The sequence below is a fragment of the Bombina bombina genome, chromosome 4, assembly GCF_027579735.1.
Source record: "Bombina bombina isolate aBomBom1 chromosome 4, aBomBom1.pri, whole genome shotgun sequence".
Lineage (NCBI taxonomy): Eukaryota > Metazoa > Chordata > Amphibia > Anura > Bombinatoridae > Bombina > Bombina bombina.
The window spans coordinates 535,277,843-535,299,243 of record NC_069502.1 but is presented as its reverse complement, the minus strand read 5'-3'; the positions used below and the strand labels follow the sequence as shown (position 1 = coordinate 535,299,243).

At 39.5% G+C, this 21,401-nt stretch overlaps 1 protein-coding gene across 3 annotated transcripts in view; it reads left to right on the top strand.

Annotated features, from left to right (window-relative positions):
* LOC128656521 (PH-interacting protein-like) overlaps nucleotides 1-21,401 on the top strand; it is a 109,175-nt gene that overhangs the window by 68,682 nt on the left and 19,092 nt on the right. For 2 of the 3 annotated variants that reach the window (XM_053710466.1, XM_053710465.1), the window contains exon 3: nucleotides 10,793-10,879. The exons of the other annotated variant lie outside the window; for it this stretch is intronic. In XM_053710466.1, coding sequence (XP_053566441.1) covers nucleotides 10,793-10,879 — 87 coding nt within the window. The remainder of the gene's footprint in view (nucleotides 1-10,792; nucleotides 10,880-21,401) is intronic. 3 annotated transcript variants of the gene reach the window in all.

Sequence of the window (21,401 nt, the reverse complement as noted above, 5' to 3'; positions counted from 1 at the left end):
CCATCCCGTGAGGTGCGCACCCTACAGTTATCTCCTAATACACATGCAGCTTCCTGTAGCTCTCCTAATCCTCCATCTGGAGGGGCCCTTTTACTGCCAGACTTTACTGAGCAAGCGAAAGGTCAAATATTGCTATCATTCCCAGGGGTCATCCACTAGCTTATTGGATTTATCTGATACAAGATTATCCGATGATGAAGGTGCCTCTGATACTTCAGAGGGTTCTCTTTCTGGGAATCTGCTGCCTCTAAGCCTACAGCTGCGGAGGAACCAGACTTTAGATTTGGGATTTAGCATTTACGCTTTCTGCTGAAGGAAGTTTTGGCTACATTAGAGGTTCCAGAGCCCAAATTGCCTGAGGAACCTTTGATTCCTAAATTAGATAAGGTCTGCAAGGACAGGGTTGTACCACAAACTTTCCCGGTTCCCGTAAAGATGGCATACATTATTAAGAATGAATGGGAAAGAATTGGTTCTTCATTTTCCCCTTCTTCCTTTAAAAAGTTGTCCCCGGTCCCGAACTCTCAATTGGAGTTGTGGGGTTCCATCCCCAAGGTGGATGGCGCTATCTCCATGCTTGCTAAACACACTTCTATCCCGCTTGAGGATATTTTGTCATTTAAAGAGCCCATAGATAAGAAGATTAAAACTCTGTTAAGAAATATGTTTTAACATACAGGATATTTGTTTCAACCGGCAGCGGCTGTTGCTGGAGCAGCTACCTACTGGTGCAACTCCTTATTTGAATTGATCGAGGTGGAGGGTCCCCTCAACGTGATCCAGGAAAGAATTAAGGGTGGCTAATTCTTTTATTTGTAATGCAAATTATTCGCCTGAATGCCAAGGCTTCAGGTTTTTTCTGTTCAAGCCCGTAGGACACTCTGACTGAAGTCCTGGTCTGCGGACATGACATCTAAGTCAAGACCTCTTTCCCTCCCATTTAAGAGAGAGATTCTATTTGGTCCAGGCCTGGACTCGATTATCTCCATGGTTACTGGAGGCAAAGGTGCCTTTTTACCGCAGGATAAGAAGAACAAGCCTAAGGGACAAGATCCTAATTTTCATTCCTTTCTATCAGATAAATCCCAACGTCAGCAGTCCTCCACAAAACCAGAGCAATCCAAAGGGACTTGGAAGCCGGCTCAGTCCTGTAATAAATCCAAGCAGAGCAAGAAGCCCACCGAGACAAAGTCGGCATGAAGGGGCGGCCTCCAAATCCAACTCTGGATCTTGTAGGGGGCAGGATGTCGCTCTTTTCAGACGCTTGGTTTGGGGACGTGCAAGACCCGTGGGTCCTGGAGGTCATTGCTCAGGGGTACAAGATATCTTTCAAGTCTCATCCACCCTCCTCTCAAACCTGTCTTCAAGGCTAGAAAAGGGAGAAGCCTTTCTGGGGTGAGTGAGGGATGTCTCCTCCCTAGGAGTCATTGTCCCGGTACCTCTTCCAGAAAGAGGTCTGGGGTACTATTCAACCTTTTTGTGGTCCCAAAGAAGGAGGGAACTTTCCACCAGATTCTGCACCTAAAGTGCTTAAACAAATTTCTATCTGTCCCCTCATTCAAGATGGAGAGGATAAAGTCCATCCTTCCCTTAGTTCAGGAAGGACAGTTCATGACCACTATAGATCCGAAGGATGCTTACCTTGACGTTCCAATACACAAGAATCACTTCAAGTTCCTAACCTTTGTGTTCCTGGACCAGCACTTCCAGTTTATTGCACTACCGTTTGGTCTAGCTACTGCTCCAAGAGTTTTTACGAAGGTTCTAGGGGCTCTGCTTGCAGTGGTCAAAACCAGAGGTATAGCAGTAGTGCCATACTTGGACAATATTATGGTTCAAGCACCATCCTGTCATCTGGCAGAAGACCATTCGATATCTCTTTTGTTTCTTCTTCGATCTCATGTGTGGAAGATAAACTTAGAAAAGAGTTCTCTTATTCCCAGTACCAGGGTGGAATTCCTGGGTACTATAATAGACTCCATATTTATGAGGATATTCCTTACAGACCAGAGACATTACAAGCTAACTTCCACTTGTCTTGCCCTCCAGACCTACTTAAGGCCCTCTGTGGCTCGGTGTATGGAGGTGATTGGTCTCATAGTGTTAAGCATGGACATCATTCCCTTTGCCAGATTCCATCTCCGACCACTTCAGCTGTGCATGCTGAGACAGTGGAACGGCGATCATTTGGATCTGTCTCAACAGATTTCTCTGGACAACCGGTCAAGAGGATCGCTCTTCTGGTGGCTCTGTCTATCAGGATGGGGAGCTGTTTGGGGTGTCAGGAGGGCACAGGGCCTGTGGACTCGAGAGGAATCCCTTCTCCCGATCAACATTTTGGAGCTTCAAGTGATCTTCAGTGCTCTGAAGGCTTGGCCTCTTCTGGGTTTGCCCCAGTTTATTAGTTTTTAATCAGACAACATAACCTATATGGCTTACATCAACCATCAGGGGGGAACGAGGAGCTCCATAGCAATGAGGGAAGTATCTCGGATTCTGGAATGGGCGCAGGCCCACAACTTCTCACTGTCAGCAATCCACATTCCGGGTGTGGACAACTGGGAAGCGGATTTCCTCAGCAGACAATCCTTTCATCCGGGGGAATGGTCTCTCCATCCTGAGGTGTTTTGCAAGATGTGCAACAGGTGGGGGACGCCGGAGATAGATCTCATGGCATCCCGGCTCAATTCCAAGCTACCCAGATATGGGTCCCGGTCCAGGGATCCTCATGCGTACCTAATAGATGCATTAGCGGTGCCATGGAGGTTTAATCTAATTTACATTTTTCCGCCGTTACCACTTCTTCCCTGTGTAGTGGCCCACATCAAGCAATAGCAGGCATCAGTAATACTGATTTCTCCATCGTTGCCGTGAAGGATGTGGTTCGCGGACCTGGTGGGGATGTCTTCATCTCCTCTGTGGAAGTTACCTTGTTGCAGGGATCTGCTGGAACAGGGTCCTTTTGTTCATCAAAATGTAAATTCTCTGAGGCTGACTGCGTGGAGAATGAACACTTAGTCTTAGCCAAGAGAGGTTTCTCTGAGAGGGTTATTGACACACTCATTCAGGGTTGTAAGCCTGTTACTCGCCGCATCTATCATAAGGTGTGGAGAACTTACTTATTCTGGTGTGAAGAGCGTGGTTTAGCCTGGCATAAGGTTAAGGCTGCCAGGATTCTTTCCTTTCTCCAGGAGGTTCTGGAGAAGGGCCTTTCTGCCAGTTCCCTGAGGGGACAGATTTCAGCCCTTTCTGTTTTGCTGCACAAGAAGCTCGCAGAGCTCCCTGACAATGCAATCTTTTGTTAAGGCTCTGATTAGGACCAGACCTGTGTTTAGATCTAACGCTCCACCTTGGAGTTTGAACCTTGTTAAGTTTTTTACAACGGGCTCCGTGTGAGCCTATGCATTCGGTAGACATCACATTGTTGTCCTGGAAGGTTCTTTTTCTTTTGGCTATTGCGTCGGCATGCAGAGTTTCTGAAATGGCTGCCTTGTAATGTGAGCCTCCTTTTCTGGTGTTCCACACTGATACAGCTGTCCTTCGTACCTGCTTGGGTTTTCTACTGAAGGTGGTGTCTGATTGTGACATCAATCAGGAGATTGTGGTTCCTTCCTTATGTCCTAATCCTCCTCCTTCAAAGGAACATTTACTTCATAATCTGGATGTTGTTCGAGCTTTGAAGTTTTACTACTAAGCTACTAAGGATTTTAGGCAAACTTTTTCCTTGTTTGCTATCTATTCTGGGAAGCGTAAGGGTCTGAAGGCTTCTTCAACTTCCTTATCTTTTTGGTTGAGAAGTGTTATACGCTTAGCTTACGAGTCAGCGGGACTTAAACCTCATCAGAGGGTTACGGCTCATTCCACTAGAGCGGTGGCTTCCTCTTGGGCCTTTAAAAAGGAGGCTTCTATGGATCAGATTTGTAAGGTGGCTACCTGGTCCTCCTTACATACTTTTTCTAAATTCTACAAGTTTTACGTTTTTGCTTCGGCTGAAGAAGCTTTTGGGAGAAAGGTTTTACAGGCTGTGGTGCCCTCAGATTAGGGTCCGCCTTTTCTTTACCCCTCCCGTTATCATTCGGTGTCGTCTAGAGCTTGGGCATAGTTTTCCCAACAGTAAGGAATGATGCTTTGGACTCTCCTCATATTAAGAAGGAAAACATAAATTATGCTTACCTGATAATTTCATTTCCTTCTGTATGAGGAGAGTCCACGGCCCCTACCCGTATACTCCGATGCTCGGACCAAAATTTGTTTTTCTCTTCCGGCACCATTTATACCCTGATATTTCTCCTACTGTTCCTTGTTCCCCTGGCAGAATGACTGGGATATGAGGGAAGTGGGGGGGAGTATTTAAGCCTTTGGCTGGGGTGTCTTTGCCTCCTCCTGGTGGCCAGGTTCAGTATTTCCCAACAGTAAGGAATGATGCGGCTGACTCTTATTATACAGAAGGAAAATGACATTATCAGGTAAGCATAATTTATGTTTTCAGTGCATAATGAGGCCTGGTTCCCCTAAGAGTACTGGGCTTGTCAGAGGGATGTACTGGAGTATGGTTTATGATACAATGGTTTTGCCTCATGGAAATCCTTCATAGGCCCTCTGTAAATTCAGTCGCAGGGACTCATTTTCTGCCTCCCTTTGCAGATCTACGTTATACTCCTATTTCCATTACCTGTGCTGATATGTTGTTTCTAGGGTTAGTATGTATGTATGTATATATATATATATATATATATATATATATATATATATATATATATATATATATATATATCCTTTATTTTGGGCACTTTTATATGTTTGAAAAGTTTATCTGTATATATTTTTATATATTTGGCCCTGGGACAGATTCTGACTATTTCCCTTGCTTTTTTCGCACAGAAATGGTGGTGCGCTTTAGTTTTCGTGCGCCCGACTCAATGCTGATATACGCCTGTCGGGTTACCATACCCTTTTTTCCTGTATAGTTATTGGGTCATTCGTTTTTAACTCTGTTGGATTAGCACATATTGCCACGTTCTCTTTCGCATGTCTGGATTGCGCTCGTTCACGCTTTAGTTTATGCTTTTCTGGTTAGAGCATGTCACGGTTACTTAGACAACTGAAGTTCCTTCTGCAGCTCATTTATGCGGCTCATGTTTTAGATTTGTTATAACATTCTGATTAATCTAAAGTTTCTAATGTTTCTCAGGGTAATAATGCACCTAATGTCTGTTCATTACAGGAAGATGCAGATGGAGTACCTATAGCTATGAAGAATGACATTACTTCTGCAATTGCTGCTCTACCACCTTCAAACAAGTTGTAAAAGCTTTTCCTTCTACTAGCAATGTGTGTCCTAATACAGGGGATATGGTGGTATCTTCAGATGGTGAGGTTTCCTCTGAGAATGAGGATCCCGTATTTGATATAGAACTAGATTATTCCTTTTTTCTTTTTTTTTTAAATGGAGGTTTTGGTAACCTTAGGGGTTGAAGAACCTAAACAGTCTGGTTATTTTTGCCAGGAGGGCCTTGTGGCTTAAATCATGGAATGCTGACATAGTGGCCAAATCTAAATTGTTTGCTCTTTCCATTCAATAAAAAGAAATTATAATTTCTACTATTATTTCTACTATTACTGTGGGTAAAGGAGCTTTTCTTTCTCAGGATAAGAAATCTAATGGAAAATGTAAAGCTCCTAATTTTTGTTCCTTTCATCAAGATAAAGAACAGAAAAATTACTCCTTTCAGAAGCAAGGTTCCTCTGGTTCAGTCTGGAGGCCTAATGCTAATTGGAACAAGTCCAAGCACGGTGAGAAGTTAGTTTCAGCCTCCAAAACCACATGATGGTGCGGCCCCCGATCAGTAGTCTTGGTAGGGGGCAGATTAACGCTTTTTCAGGAGGCTTGGTTTCAATCTGTCCCAGATCCATGGGTTCAGAATATTGTTTCCCAGGGATATCAGATTGGATTCAGAACAAGGCCCTTCAGAGGGTAGGTGTTTTCTGTCCAATATCCCAAGGAATCCTGTAAAAGCTCAGACTTTTCTTCAATCTGTCTCAGATCTGGAAGAAATGTGAGTAATTGTACCAGGTCCTTTAAAGGAACAGGGGAGGATGGGATTTTAATTTAAATCTCTTCATTGTTCCAAAGAAGGAAGGCACTTTCGGACCAGTCTTAGATCTAAAGACTCTAATAAATTTGTCAGGGTTCCATCCTTCAGAATGGAAACTATTAAGACTATTCTTCCTTTTGTTCAGCAAAGCCAGTTTATGTCCACAATAGATTTAAAGGATGCTTATCTTAATTTTCCAATCCACCCAGAACATCATGAGTTTCTGAGGTTTGCTTTCCTGGAAAAGCATTATCAGTTTGTTGCTCTTCTATTTGGTCTAGCTGAAGCTCCAAAAATATTTACCATGGTTCTGAGTGCCCATTTGTCTGTAATCAGAGCTCAGGGTATCCTTACCTGGGCAATATCTTGCTACAGGCTCTGTTTTTTTCTTTAGAAGAATCTAACACCAAATAACTATTGTTGTGTCTTCAAAGACAGAGTTGGAGTTTCTTGATTCCTCAGACAAGGGTTTATTTCCTTGGTTTTTAAATAGACTCAGTGTCCATGAGTCTTCAGCCAGGCTGAACTTTCAGTCTCTATCATTCCCTACAGTGGCTCAGTGTATGGAGTTTCTAGGTCTCATTATTACAGCTTCAGATGCAATTCCATTTGTTCGTTTCCACATGAGGCCTCTCCAGCTTTGTATGCTGCGTCAGTAGTGCAGAGATTATTCTCAACTATTTCAAAGGATATTCTTAGATTCCTGTACAAGTCAGTCTCTGGCTTGGTGGCTCAATCATCAGTTCATTATTCAGGGGGCTTTTTTTGCTCGTTATACCTGGTCTGTGATTACCCCAGATGCAAGTCTTTCAGGTTGGGGAGCAGTTTGGGGGGGGGGGTCTCTGACGGCACAGTGGGTTTGTTGTCCTTGGAAGTCGAGGCTTCCAATCAATGTTCTAGAACTCTGTGCAATTTTCAGGGCTCTTCAAGCTTGGCCTGTGTAGAAATGGGAATCTTATCTCCATTTCCAGTCAGGCAATGTTACAGCAATAGCTTATGTCAATCATCAAGGGGGAGCTCACAGTTCCCTGGCAATGAGGGAAGTATCGCAAATTGGGCAGAAGCCAATTCTTGCCTAATTTCTGCAGTTTACATCCCAAGAATGAACAATTGGGAGGTGGACTATCTCAGTCATCAGTCTCTTTATTCAGGGAAGTGGTTTCTTCATCAGGATGTGTTAAATTTGATTGTGGACCTTTGGGGCCTACCAGAGATAGATCTGATGGTCTCTCATTTGAACAACAAACTTGCGAGGTCCAGGGATCCTCAGCCAGAGGTAGGGGATGCTTTAGTAGTTCCTTTGTCATTTCAGCCTGCTTATTTGTTTCCTCCTTTGGTTCTTCTTCCCAGGAAGATTTATCACAAGGTTTTGAAAACTTGCATTTTTCTGATGTATAGATCTTGGTTTTTACTGACATTCTTTTAGAATTCCTAGGATTCTTCAGTTTTTGCAGAATGGTTTAGATAAGGTTTTATCTGCCAGTTCCCTTAAAGGAAAGATCTATGCTCTAATTAAACCTCTTATTAAGCCTATTTCTCCTCCATTGAATCTTTACAAGCCTCTCCTTTTGAGCCTATACATAAATTGGACATTAAACTTCTTTCATGGAAATAATTATTTCTTTTGGCTATTTGAGAATTATCTGCACTTTGTTGTGAGTCGCCTTATCTTATTTTTTATCAGGATAAGGCTGTTTTGCAGACAGCATTTAATTTTTTGCTACCTAAGGTTGTTTCTTCTGACTAGATTGGTAGAGAGATTGTTGTTCCTTCTTTATGACCTAATCCTAAGAATGCTTCTGAAAGATCTTTGCATTTCCTGGATGTTGTTAGGGCACTGAAATATGTTGATGCTACTAAGGATTTCAGACAAACCTCTAGTCTCTTTGCTCTTTTTTTCTGGGCCTAGGAAAGTTTAGAAAGCCTCTTGTTTCTTTAGCCTCTTGGTTGAATCTCTTGATTCACAGAGCTTATTTGGAGGCAGGTCAGATTCCAACGAAGCGGATTACAGCTCAATCTACTATGTCAGTTGCCACTACTTGGGCTTTCAAGAATGAGGCTTCAGTTGATCTTCTTTGCATACTTTTACAAAAAAAAGTGCATTTATAAAAAAAAATAAACGGAAGAAGAATTTTGTGGGGTTTTGGATTTATTTTTCTCAGTGAAAAAAATGTTTTTTAAACCCCTCCCTTTGTTATTTACTTGTGGACTTCCACAGCTTGAGTATTAGTTCATATGAGTAAAGGATTGTGGCTCTCACCACCTGTTTGAAAGAAAACATAACTTATACTTACCTAATAAATTCCTTTCTTTCATGTTGGTGAGAGTCCATGTGCCCCCTGCCCCCCTTTTTTTTAGGGTTGTTTTGTTTTAAGCACATATTTTTTGCCTGGTCCATTTTTAGCTTGTATTCCTTTTTTTACCTCACTTACTTGGCTATAAGTAAGGCTGAGGTATGTGTGAAGTTGGAGGGGTTTTATAGAGCTCTTGGGGTTTGGGAATCTTTGCCTCCTCCTAGTAGTAGAGTAGTAATTCCCATGAGTAAAGACTTTTTGGTATTTGTTAATTAATGCCATATATATATATATATATATATATATATATATATATATATATATATATATATATATATATATATATATATATAGTTCTTTAAAGGGAAAGCACAATCTCACCACTCCATTGATGCCACGGTGCTCTGCTACAAATCATCCAAGTATTCCACAGAATGCAGGCACTCATTGGTCTTATTAAAATATTCCAAATGTATTAAGGCATAGTTAAAATGACATAACGTTTCGGCAGCACGTTGTGCCTTTGTCAAATGTCAGCATGAGAACAAAGAATATGCAACACACTTAAAACCAATACAGCTCAAAAATTAAAAACATACCCCTTTTAAAGATGTGTGAGAACAAACTTTACCGCCATGCCGCCACTCGCGTCTTCCCATTCCTGGCAATGACGTCACGTAAGCACAGTACGTGCCTAGCGTGATGACGCATGGCACGGCATTGCCATAGCGACGTCGGGTAGCTTCACGTGTCAGAGTAGAGAACATGCTACTCACGCATGCGTATAACTATTCATGCGATTGAAAGTAAAGGTTGCCACAGCAACCTAACAATCATAAATACAGACGGCATATTGAACTTAAAAAAAAAAGCGGTAATGCTAGCAATCCTGAATGTTGGTAGATAAATTATATGCAAAGGCAAATCGAACCAAGAGCAAGTGCTATTATACATGTGATTCTTGTAGCTGCGTGCAGTAAACTGTGAGACTAGCAAAACCCTGAAGGGGGATAAATTCTATGCAAAAGCATATTGAAACAGGAGCAAATGCTTTAATACATGTAATTCTTGTTCCTTTGAAATCTGCTCGATAGCTCAGGTCTGGTTAAACTGATTAATTTCCGCTTGCTTGGCTTTGCTGCAACACAAGCGGACAGCTTCACCTATTGGCTATTTTAATAAATGCACTGCTTTTCAATAGCAGTCACATGACTGGAAAAAAAGGTTGTTATTTTAAAACGGTGTAAATTGAACCGTTGTAAAACGAGGGCCACCTGTAATCTGATGATTTCTCTCCTGGACTTATCTGAACATCCAAGTTATAGCTCACTGTCTAATAAGTTTCTACATGTACCCCAGGGAGACACGATGCCATTGTGTATTGGGATCCTTATCCTATATTAGATCATTCGTATCCTCCTGAGTTAGTACATATGCTAGTTTCTTAGGTCAGGGGTTATAAATGCATTTTAAATTTAAGGTATGAATCTTCAACAGTGGTTATTATCTTATGTTCATCTGATCGATGTTTTTTGATAGCATATTTATATGTTCATTGTTGCTGTGGCATTTAACTGTATTTGGTAATTGTTACCAGCATTCCCAGGATGACCCTTTGTTTGGTCTCCTTCAGGGTTCCGCTAGTATTACAGTTTACTGCACACAGCAACAAGAATTACATGTATTATAGCATTTGCTCCTGTTTCAATATGCTTTTGCATAGAATTTATCCCCCTTCAGGGTTTTGCTAGTCTCACAGTTACACGCAGCTACAAGAATCACATATATAATAGCACTTGCTCTTGGTTCGATTTGCCTTTGCATATAATTTATCTACCAACATTCACGATTGCTAGCATTACCGCTTTTTTTTTTTTTAAGTTCAATATGCCGTCTGTATTTATGATTGTTAGGTTGCTGTGGCAACCTTTACTTTCAATCGCATGAATAGTTATACGCATGCGTGAGTAGCATGTTCTCTACTCTGACACGTGAAGCTACCCAACGTCGCTATGGCAACGCAGTGCCATGCGTAATCACGCTAGGCACGTACCGTGCTTACGTGACGTCATTGCCAGGAATGGGAAGACACGAGTGGCGGCATGACGGTAAAGTTTGTTCTCACACATCTTTAAAAGGGGTATGTTTTTAATTTTTGAGCTGTATTGGTTTTAAGTGTGTTGCATATTCTTTGTTCTCATGCTGACATTTGACAAAGGCACAACATGGTGCCGAAACGTTATGTCATTTTAACTATGCCTTAATAAATTTGGAATATTTTAATAAGACCAATGAGTGCCTGCATTCTGTGGAATACATAAATATAGCTTATTTATAAAAAAATAAAATAAAACTAAGACACTGAAAACCATGTAAACATTGTCTTCTATTTCGATTATCTAGGAAGGACTTGGGAAGAAAAAAATGGACGTTCAGGAAAAAATGGAAGTTCAGGAAAAAATGGAAGTTCTCAAAAAAATATCACAAAAGGTGAATCTCAAGTTAAATTGTGTAATTCCCCACCCCACATTTTATTTTATTGCTATGTTCTGTCACATCTTAGTCTGAATTCTGTTGAAATCATAATCAAGATAATTAAAAAAAATAAACAAATAAAAATACAAATTTCCAAAATCCAAACTTTTTAAGTAAAATTAAAAAAAACAAAAATCAAAAATTACTTTTTCCCTGTCTGTATCTTCTGGGTTCCATGTATACGCTGTATAACGACATGTAAATATTGCCTAAATGGCATAAGATGTTGTTGACACTTGGTTCCATTCCCTCTCCAAACTGATGCAAATATTACAGAATCCAAACTATTGTAAAATCCAACCTTTTCCGGACTTAGACGTTTCCTTATTTTCAATGAAAACATACATGAAGTGAGTTTAAATAGGAAATGTAGTTATTGACAATGTTATAAATAATCAATTTTAAGTGAAATTATAATTGTGTCTTTCAAATCCTTTGTGTGCAGCATTTACAGCCTTGCAGACCTTTGGAATTCTAGTTGTCAATTTGTTTAGGTACCCTGAAGAGATTTCACCTCATGCTTCCTGAAGCATCTTCCCCAAGTTGTATTGACTTGGTGGGCAATTCATACGTACCATACTGTCAACCTGCTCCCACAACCATTCAATAGGGTTGAGCTCTAGTTACTGTACTGGCCACTCCATTAGTGACAGGATACCAGCTGACTGCTTCTTCCCTAAGTAGTTTTCTCTGACTAATCCCTAAATACTACTGTTTATTGTCTCCTGTAACCGTTTATCTGCAATTTACAACGTCATTGCTTTCTGCTATTTTATGGAGCATTCTGGAATTGTCCCCATTTCTGGAAATCCTTTAGAGTATATAATCTTCTGATCAATTATTTAAATGCATTTTTTGTAAACTAACTACTATTACTCCACCAGCTCAATTGTGCAGCCCTTGTATGGATCAACTTATGCACTTAAATCAGTCAAGTGCTGTCCATGCCTCTAAATGTATCTGTCATCTCTGTTTGTACAGCTCTTCAAATTTTGCTCTGGGATTTTGTGCGCTCTACTCTATTTGAGATGTTGCCAGCAATGCCTCCTCCAAGTAAGCGCAAAAGAGTCTTTGATAAATATCTCTGGTCTGATTTACCCAGTACTTCTAAGTCTCTTAAGATTAGAACAGCTAAGCATTTACTTGCAGACTCAGATTCTAATTCCTCAGATACATCTTTAGAGGGAAAAATATTTTCTGATGACCAGAGTCCGTTTCAGATCAGGATATTGACTTTTAATCTTTTATGTTTAAGATTAAATGTTTTAGAACTCTTTTAAAGGAGGTCTTATGTACAGGAACCTAAACCTACAGAAGATAAATCCATTAAGCAATTGGATTTAATCTTTTAGCCGCCTGTTAAAACTTCAGAAGTTTTTCCGGTTACTGAGACAATTACGGAAATTATCACCAAAGAGTGCTCTAAGATGGGTCTGCCTTTCAAACCAATGTCTGAATTCAAAAAAAGATGTTTCCTTTACCTTCCTCCAGCATAGAACTTTGGGTAATAATTTCTATGGTAGATGGTGCAATTTTTACACTTGCAAAATTGACTACTAGTCCTTTAGAGTATATTAACTCTTTTAAAGACCCTATGAATAAGAAATTAGTCATTTCTCAGACTTTTATTCAAGAGGGTTATTTCTTTAAACCAGCTATCAGTATTGCTTGTGTAGCAGTTGCCTCTAGTCTTTGATGTGAAAGTTTATCTAAATAATGGCCACGTCATCTTAAACTTGTTTAGCCAGGGAAAATGCATTTATCTGTGATGCTATTGTTGACATCAGACTAAATTCCAAGAATATGGCATTATCAGTTTTGACGAGGAGAGCTTTATGGCTCAAATCTTGGTCAGCTAATATGGTTTTTAAATCTTGACTTCTATCCCTCCCTTTCCTTTCAGTGAAGATTTAGATACCTGGTTTAGATGCCATAATTTCTACCGTTACTGGATGGAAAGAAGATTTTTTTTCCCTCAAGACAAAAGATCTAAAGGAAGAAATAGAACTTTAAATTGTTTTTGTTCCTTTAATAAGTAAAAAGAAACAAAGATCATTTTCCTCTTCTCAAAAACAATAGTCATTCAGACCTTCTTGGCAGTCTAATCCTTCCTGGAACAAGGCTAAATAGTCAAAGATTGAACAAAATGCGTGGGAATGAAAGGAGTATTTCCACTAAAGAATGTGTTTATAGCACTCACTGCCCTGACTACTAGGCGGAAATAGTGGACAACTAAATTAAAACATAACTTTTAATAATGTGATCTAAAATTGGGTGTGAGATTAAAACCATGGATGGAGTAGTTGAATAGTATTAACCCTTGGTCTTAATGATTTAATGGGCCTCTAAAGTATGATAGCCTCTTAGCAGACAAGGGTTAAATAAAAAGCAGGGGTTCCTGTGTAAACAGCAATTATTGTAGGTTGAATGGTTTAAAGGTCTGGACCATTTTCCATAGTAGTCGTGACTAACACAGGTCAATTACTGAGAAAGATAAGTAATATATATGGTTACAGTAAATGGCAGTTCAGCTAGAATTAATAAACTATTCCTTGAACTCCAAAGAAGTGACATAGTATCTAAAAGATAATAAATGGCTGCTGTCCCGTGATAATTAGCGCTGTGACACAACTGCAATTGTTGTGTTTTACTGACCCTTAAAAGCAGGCCAGGTATAGTAATAAGAATGTTATTACTTTAATTATAGTGTAGTACTTCAAAACGTGTTTTGAAGTTGTAGTCAATGAAATCATTAGAACATTCTTAAAGTCATTCTGTACATGTATTTTAGAGTTAAGGTCATTAAGATCGTTAGAACATTCTCAGGCACATTCACATGATTACAAATGGTAATGGTAATCTCTGCTGTATTGTAAGGTTAATTGTGACTGCCGTTTGGATAGAATGTTACCACTACATTTATTATAGCTATTGTGCTATGGTATAGTGCATCTGTGAGTCACATAAGTATCACCAGATTGCTCAAATATTGATACCATAAGCTATCAGTTGGGTGCTATTATCATAATGCAATTAAGGTTGCTGCAGTAACTCTGGCTGTGACGCTATAATAAATTATATTTACTAGTTGTCAATTGTCACCATTTAGTTAAGGGTAAATCTCACTAAGGCTAATGGACAGTAAGTTATCAATAGGAATAGTAGTACTTGTCGTACTCATTGACACTCAGTAAATTAGTGGTAGAAGTATAACATAACCGATACAATAAAAAAACAACCTAATAGCTGCAATAGGGTAGCAGTTATAAGCTAATTAAACAGCAGCTGCACGTAATCAAACACTGCAGCAAATAGTATCATTACAAGTTGGCCTCACCCGGCACCCCCGTAGTACCATATAGATACCAGTACACTTTGTGACCACAACGGATACTACTAAAAGTGATACCTCAGATATAACTGTGAATCAGTTGTCCTTATTCGGCATTCGCTATACCTATTAATTGGAACGACAAGTACTACTGTTCCTATTGATAACTTACTGTCCAATAGCGTTAGTGATATTTACCCTTAACTAAATGGTGACAATTGACAACTGGTTAAAATAATTTATTATAGCGTCACAGCCAGAGTTACTGCAGCGACCTTAATTGAATTATGATAGCATAATCCGCCTCTAGTTCTTCTTCCAAAAGTGATCTCCAAGATCATTATGGAACAATCGTATGTGTTTCTGATCGCACCAGCGTGGTCTCACAGGTTTTGTTGTGCGGATCTTGTTCGGATGTCCAGTTGCCAGCCTTGGCCACTTCCTCTACGACCAGACCTTCTGTCTCAAGGGACGTTTTTCCATCAGGATCTCAAATCATTAAATTTGAAGGTATGGAAATTGAACGCTTAGTGTTTAGTCATAGAGCTTTCTTTGACTCCGTGATTGATACTATGCTACAGGAGTTTGGAAGACCTATATTTCATGGTATTCTTCTCATAAATTCTCCTGGCATTCTTTTAGAATTCCTAGAATTTTACAGTTTGGATGGTTTGGATAAAGGTTTGTCTGCAAGTATTTTGAAGGCACAAATCTCTGCTCTTTCTGTTTTATTTCATAGAAAGATTGCTAAGCTTCCTGATATTCACTGTTTTGTTCAGGCTTTGGTACGTATCAAGCCTGTTATTAAATCAATCTCTCCTCCTTGGAGTCTTAATTTGGTTTTCAAGACTTTGCAGGCTCCTCCTTTTGAGCCTATGCATGCTTTGGATATTAAACTACTTTCTTGGAAAGTGTTGTTTCTTTTGGCTATCTCTTCAGCTAGAAGACTTTCCGAATTGTCTGCTCTCTCTTGTGAGTCTCCTTTTCTGATTTTCCATCAGGATAAGGCTGTTTTGCGGACTGCGTTTAAATTTCTTCCTAAGGTTGTGAATTCTAACAACATTAGTAGGGAAATTGTTGTTCCTTCCTTGTGTCCTAATCCCAAGAATGCTCTTGAAAGAGCTTTGCATTCTTTGGATTTTGTAAGAGCTTTGAAATATTTTGTTGAAGCTACTAAAGATTTCAGGAAGACTTCTAGTCTATTTGTTGTCTTTTCTGGTTCTAGGAAAGGGCAGAAAGCTTCTGACATTTCTTTGGCATCTTGGTTGAAATTTTTGATTCATAAAGCTTATTTGGAGGCGGGACAGTCCCCACCTCAGAGGATCACAGCTCATTCTACTAGATAAGTCTCCAGTTCTTGGGCTTTTAAGAATGAAGCTTCAGTTGATCAGATTTGCAAAGCAGCAAATTGGTCGTCTTTGCATACATTTACTAAATTTTACCATTTTTATGTATTTGCTTCTTCTGAAGCAGTCTTTGGTAGAAAAGTTCTTCAGGCAGCTGTTTCAGTTTGATTCTTCTGCTAATGTTTTAAGTTTTTTTCTTTCTATTTATGAGAAAAACTTATTTTTTGTGGATTTAATTTTTTCAGTGAAAAATAGCTGTTTTTATTTTATCCCTCCCTTTCTAGTGACTCTTTGTGGACTTTCACATCTTGGGTATTTCTATCCCATACGTCACTAGCTCATGGACTCTTGCCAATTACATTAAAAAAAAACATAATTTATGTAAGAACTTACCTGATAAATTCATTTCTTTCATGTTGGCAAGAGTCCATGAGACCCACCCTTTTTCTGGTGGTTATGATTTTTTTGTATAAAAGCACAATTATATTTCCAGTTCCTCTTTTTTGTATGCTTTTTTACTCCTTATTTTATCACCCCACTACTTGGCTATTCATTAAAATGAATTGTGGGTGTGGTGAGGGGTGTATTTATACACATTTTGAGGCTTGGGAAACTTTGCCCCTCCTGGTAGGATTGTATATCCCATACGTCACTAGCTCATGGACTCTTGTCAATATGAAAGACATTTAATTTATCAGGTAAGTTCTTACATAAATTATGTTTTATACAAGAGGGTCTGGATAAGGGTTTGTCTGCAAGCTCTTTCAAAGGTCAAATTTCAGCTCTGTCTGTACTATTTCACACAAAAATTGCAAACCTTTCTGACATTCAGAACTGTTCATGCCTTAGTTAGGCTTCTTCCTGTTATTAAGCCACCATGGAATCTAAATTTAGTTCTTAGAAACTTTTCTAAGAACTATTTCCTTCCTTTAAACTAATGCATACTCTAGACATCCAAGTATCTTTCTTGGAAGGTCTTATTCCTGTTAGCAGTTTAGTCAGCTAGTTATCAGCTCTTTCCTGTGACACCCCTTATCTTATTTTTCACCAATATAAAACTGTGTTAAGAACAAAATTTGATTTCTTATCAAAGGTTGTCTAATTTGGATGTAGTAAGATATTTAAAATTTCACCTTCAGGCTACAAAAATTTTTAGACCATCTTCTGTTAATTGATTTTTGGGTCCTCGTAAGTGCCAAAAGGCTGTTATTTTAGCCTCTGGGTTGAAGTTCCTGATTCACAAAGTTTGCTTGGAGGCAGCTAAGCCACCTTCCAAACAAACGCATTACGCACCACTCTGTTTCTACTTCTTGGGCTCAAAAATAAGGCTTATGTTGAACAAAGTTGCAAGGCATCTTTGTCATCCTTATATACTTTTACCAAATTTTACAATTTTGATGTATTTTCTTCTAGGGAAGCGGCCTTTGGAAGGAAAGTTCTCCAGGCAGTAGGGTCTGGAAAAAAAAAAAGGTGCCTGCCTTTTTAAAAAATGTTGTCCCACCCAACATTAATTGGGTATTATTTCACATGAATAATGGTTTGCGGACTCGCCACCTTATGAAACAAAACAAAATGTATGCTTGCCTGATAAATTCCTTTCTTTCATGGTTGTAAAAAACACAAGCCCCGCCAAAAATTTTAAATTTGTAATTTTTTAAAGATACTGCCATTTTGCATCTCTATTTTCCCTGCTATCCTTCCTACCTTAATTTGCTATTTCTCCTGCTGGACTATGCGTACAGTTGGCATACCATTGAGGTGGGAGGGATGGAATGCTCTTGAATAGTTTGGGAGTCTTTGCCTCTTCCTAGTGGCTAGGCAGTGAATTCCCATGCGTAATCGATCGTGGACTCATTACCATGAAAGAAAGGAATTCATCAGCATACATTTTGTTTTTGGCTTCAACACTGGCCATATGCATTTCAAGTTTTTGGCCTTTCTGTTTAGTCACTTCATATATATTCACCTTACATTGTGAGGTTGCTGCAGTTAGAGTAAAAAATAGTAGATAGTGGTCAGAGAGAGGAAAGGGAAAGTTAGAGAACTTGGAAATGGCACAGAGATTAGTGAAGACCAGGTCAATTGGGTTGCCTTCACAGTAAAAGAAATGGAGGGAGGTGAAGGAATGCAGTGGAAGGTACTATATGGAGACATAATAATGCCTACTCCCCCTTCTTGTCTGTCTCCTGGCCTGGGAGTGTGACTGAAGTGCAGACAGCCATAGGACACAGAGCCTACAGAAGTTGTGTTAGAGGAGGAAAGCCAAGTTTCTGTGATGGCTAATAGGCTTAGTGATCATGAAATTAATATGTTGTGTATAGAAGTGAACTAATTGCATATAGAGCATGCATTCCAAAGGGCACAAGGGAATTGCGGGGTATTAACAGAAGAGCAGTTAATGGGTTATGTGGGCAAGGTTTTGGAGGTGTCAGTCGCGGTAGTGAGCAGTGAGAGACAGAGCGTGGACTTGGGTTAGGCGAGTTATCCCCAGCTGCAAGGAGAAGAGAAGAAAGATGGTAAGACAAAGAAGATGATAGTGTGTGGAGCATGGTTGACTGAGTGATGTGAGATGGGCATGTGTGTTGTAGAGGGGGGTAGACAAAAGAGAAAGAGAGATGAATAGTCGGAGTGTTGTTTGTGAAAAGAAGAGCTGTGACTTTAAGGAGAAAGCAGTATAAGGTAAAGAAAGTGTATCCTGTTTAACATGAATTTTAGGGAAAATAGAAATGACCTGTTTATAAGTTATCTACTCCTTTGTATAACTTTGTGTATAACTTAATGCATTTACAAACTACACGCATGCTGCAATTGCCCTAACATACTGGGTTGAAGCAGAAAAAGAGACAGACACAGGGTGAATGCTGTATAATTCTGTACCAGAGAGAGAGACAGACACAGGGTGAATACTGTATGGGTCTGTAGTCAGTACATACACTAGGTTGAAACAGAGAGAGAGACAGACACAGGGTCAATGCAGTATTATTATGTACCAGAGAGAGAGACAGACACAGGGTGAATGCTGTATTGGTCTGTAGTCAGTACATACACTGGGTTGAAGCAGAGAGAGAGACAGACACAGGGTGAATGCTGTATGGGTCTGAAGTCGGTACATACACTGGGTTGAAGCATTGAGAGACAGACACAGTGAATGCTGTATGTTGTTTAGTCAGTACATACTTGAGGAGATAGAAGAGAGAGTATTGTAAATTGAGTTTTTATAGAGCATCTGTCTGAATAAATTCTAATAGCTGTACTGTATATAATATTATCTATATATTACATATGCAATACTCACAAACTACATATATGCTGCAACTGTCCTAACAAGCTACACATGCAGAAGAATGACAGTATATTCCCCTCTATATATAAAGTGGAGCCAAATAGATAGACAGATTAAGTTTTAAAATATTAAAGTATTGGGATGCTCAATATTCTTGCTAATATGTGGTTTTGTTAGCCCCAATCAGTATGGGGAGATCTGCTGATGTCCTTAGCAGCTATTACAGTACTGTACCTGATTGTTTACATAGTAACTAGCATGTGGCTAGCGATATGTTAGGTCCCCATGCAGGTTCTGACACAAACAGCCACTGAAACAGCTGTTTACAGATGTCAGGTGTAGACGCAGAATAGCATGGCAGTCTTCGACACTATATGTAAATATTGTGTGCCATTATATAAGTTTAAAAATTGGGTTTAAGCTTTAATGGCTTTTAGATTGTGTTTACAATTACAATGATTGGTGGAATGGTATTTTGGGTTTCACTATATATGTTTGCTTTTTTTCACATATGTGGTTGGTCTGATGAAGGGGCAGGTATGTACCTCGAAATGTCACTATATATATATATGTTCCTATGTAATTCACATATCCGAATAAAAGGGTTTAATTAGGAAAGGCCATCATTGAGTATTTAAAAGTCTACACACACAAACACACACTTTATAATTATCCTTGTAGAGAATGGTGGTGAGAGTCCACAATACATTACTCCTGGGAATTACTCTTCCTTACCACTAAGAGGAGGCAAATATTCCCAAACCCCAAGAGCCCTATAAAACCCCTCTTACATACCTCAGTCTGTACTTTGCTTCTGCTGGAGGTAGTCGAAGAATGAAGATGTGTATTCTTCAGAGAGGAGTTTTCAGTCTATGTTGAGGCCTGGTTTCCCCTCAGAGTGCTTGTCAGAGAGGATGTATTTAAGGGTACGAATTGTGATTCTATTTTTCACATCATGGGAAATTTATCATAAACATTCCTTAATTGGTTGCAGGGACTTGTCTTTTGCCTCCCTCTATGGATCCACAATATACTCCTATTTCATAAACCTCTGCTGATATGTTTCAGTACATTTTGTTAACATTTTAGACACTCTATAGTTATGTTATCGGCACTTATGGTTTTTATATATATATATATATATATATATATATATATATATATATATACATACATACACACACTCATCGGCCACTTTATTAGATACACCTGTTCAATTGCTTTGTAGCACAAATTGCTATTCAACCAATCACATGGCAGCAACTCAATGCATTTAGGCATCTAGACGTGGTGAAGACGACTTGCTGAAGTTGAATCCGATCATCAGAATGGAGGAAGAAAGGGGATTTAAGTGACTTTAAACGTGGCATGGTTGTTGGTGCCAGACAGGCTGGTATGAGTATTTAAAAAACTGCTGATTTACTGGGATTTTCACGCACAACCATTTCTAGGGTTTACAGAGAATGGTCCAAAAAAGAGAAAATATCCAGGTAAGCAGCAGTTGTGTGGAGGACAATGCCTTGTTGATGTCAGAGGAAAGTGGTCAGACTGGTTCGAGATGATAGAAGGCAACAGTAACTCAAATAACCTCTCGTTACAACCAAGGTATGCACAATACCATCTCTGAATGCACGACACATCGAACCTTGAAGCAGATGGGCTACAGCAGCAGAAGACCACACTGGGTGCCACTCCTGTCAGCTAAGAACAGGAAACTGAGGCTACAATTTGCACAGGCTCACCAAAATTGAACTATAGAAGATTGAAAAAAATGTTGCCTGGTCTGATGAGTCTCGATTTCAGCTGCGACATTCAGATGGTAGGGTCAGAATTTGGCGTAAACAACATGAAAGCATGGATCCATCCTGCCTTGTATTAATGGTTCAGGGTGGTGGTGTAATGGTGTGGGGGATATTTTCTTGGCACACTTTGGGTCCCTTAGTTCCAATTGAGCATTGTTTAAACGCCACGGCCTACCTGAGTATTGTTGATGACCATGTCCATCCCTTTATGACTACAATGCACCCATCTTCTGATGGCTACTTCCAACAGGATAATGCACCATGTCACAAAGCTCAAATCATCTCAAACTGGTTTCTTGAACATGACAATGAGTTCACTGTACTCCAATGGTCTCCACAGTCGCCAGATATAAATCCAATAGAGCATCTTTTGTGTGTGGTGGAACGGGAGATTCACATCATGGATGTGCAGCTGACAAATCTGCAGCAACTGCATGATGCTATCATGTCAATATCGACCAAACTCTCTGAGGAATGTTTCCAACACTTTGTTGAATATATGCCATGAAGAATTAAGGCAGTTCTGAAGGCATAACGGGGTCCAACCCAGTACTAGCAAGGTGTACCTAATAAAGTGACTGGTAAATGTATATACAGTGGATATAAAAAGTCTACACACCCCTGTTAAAATCGCAGGTTTCTGTGATGTAAAAAAATGAGACAATCATTTCAGAACTTTTTTCACCTTTAATGTGACCTATAAACTATGCAACTC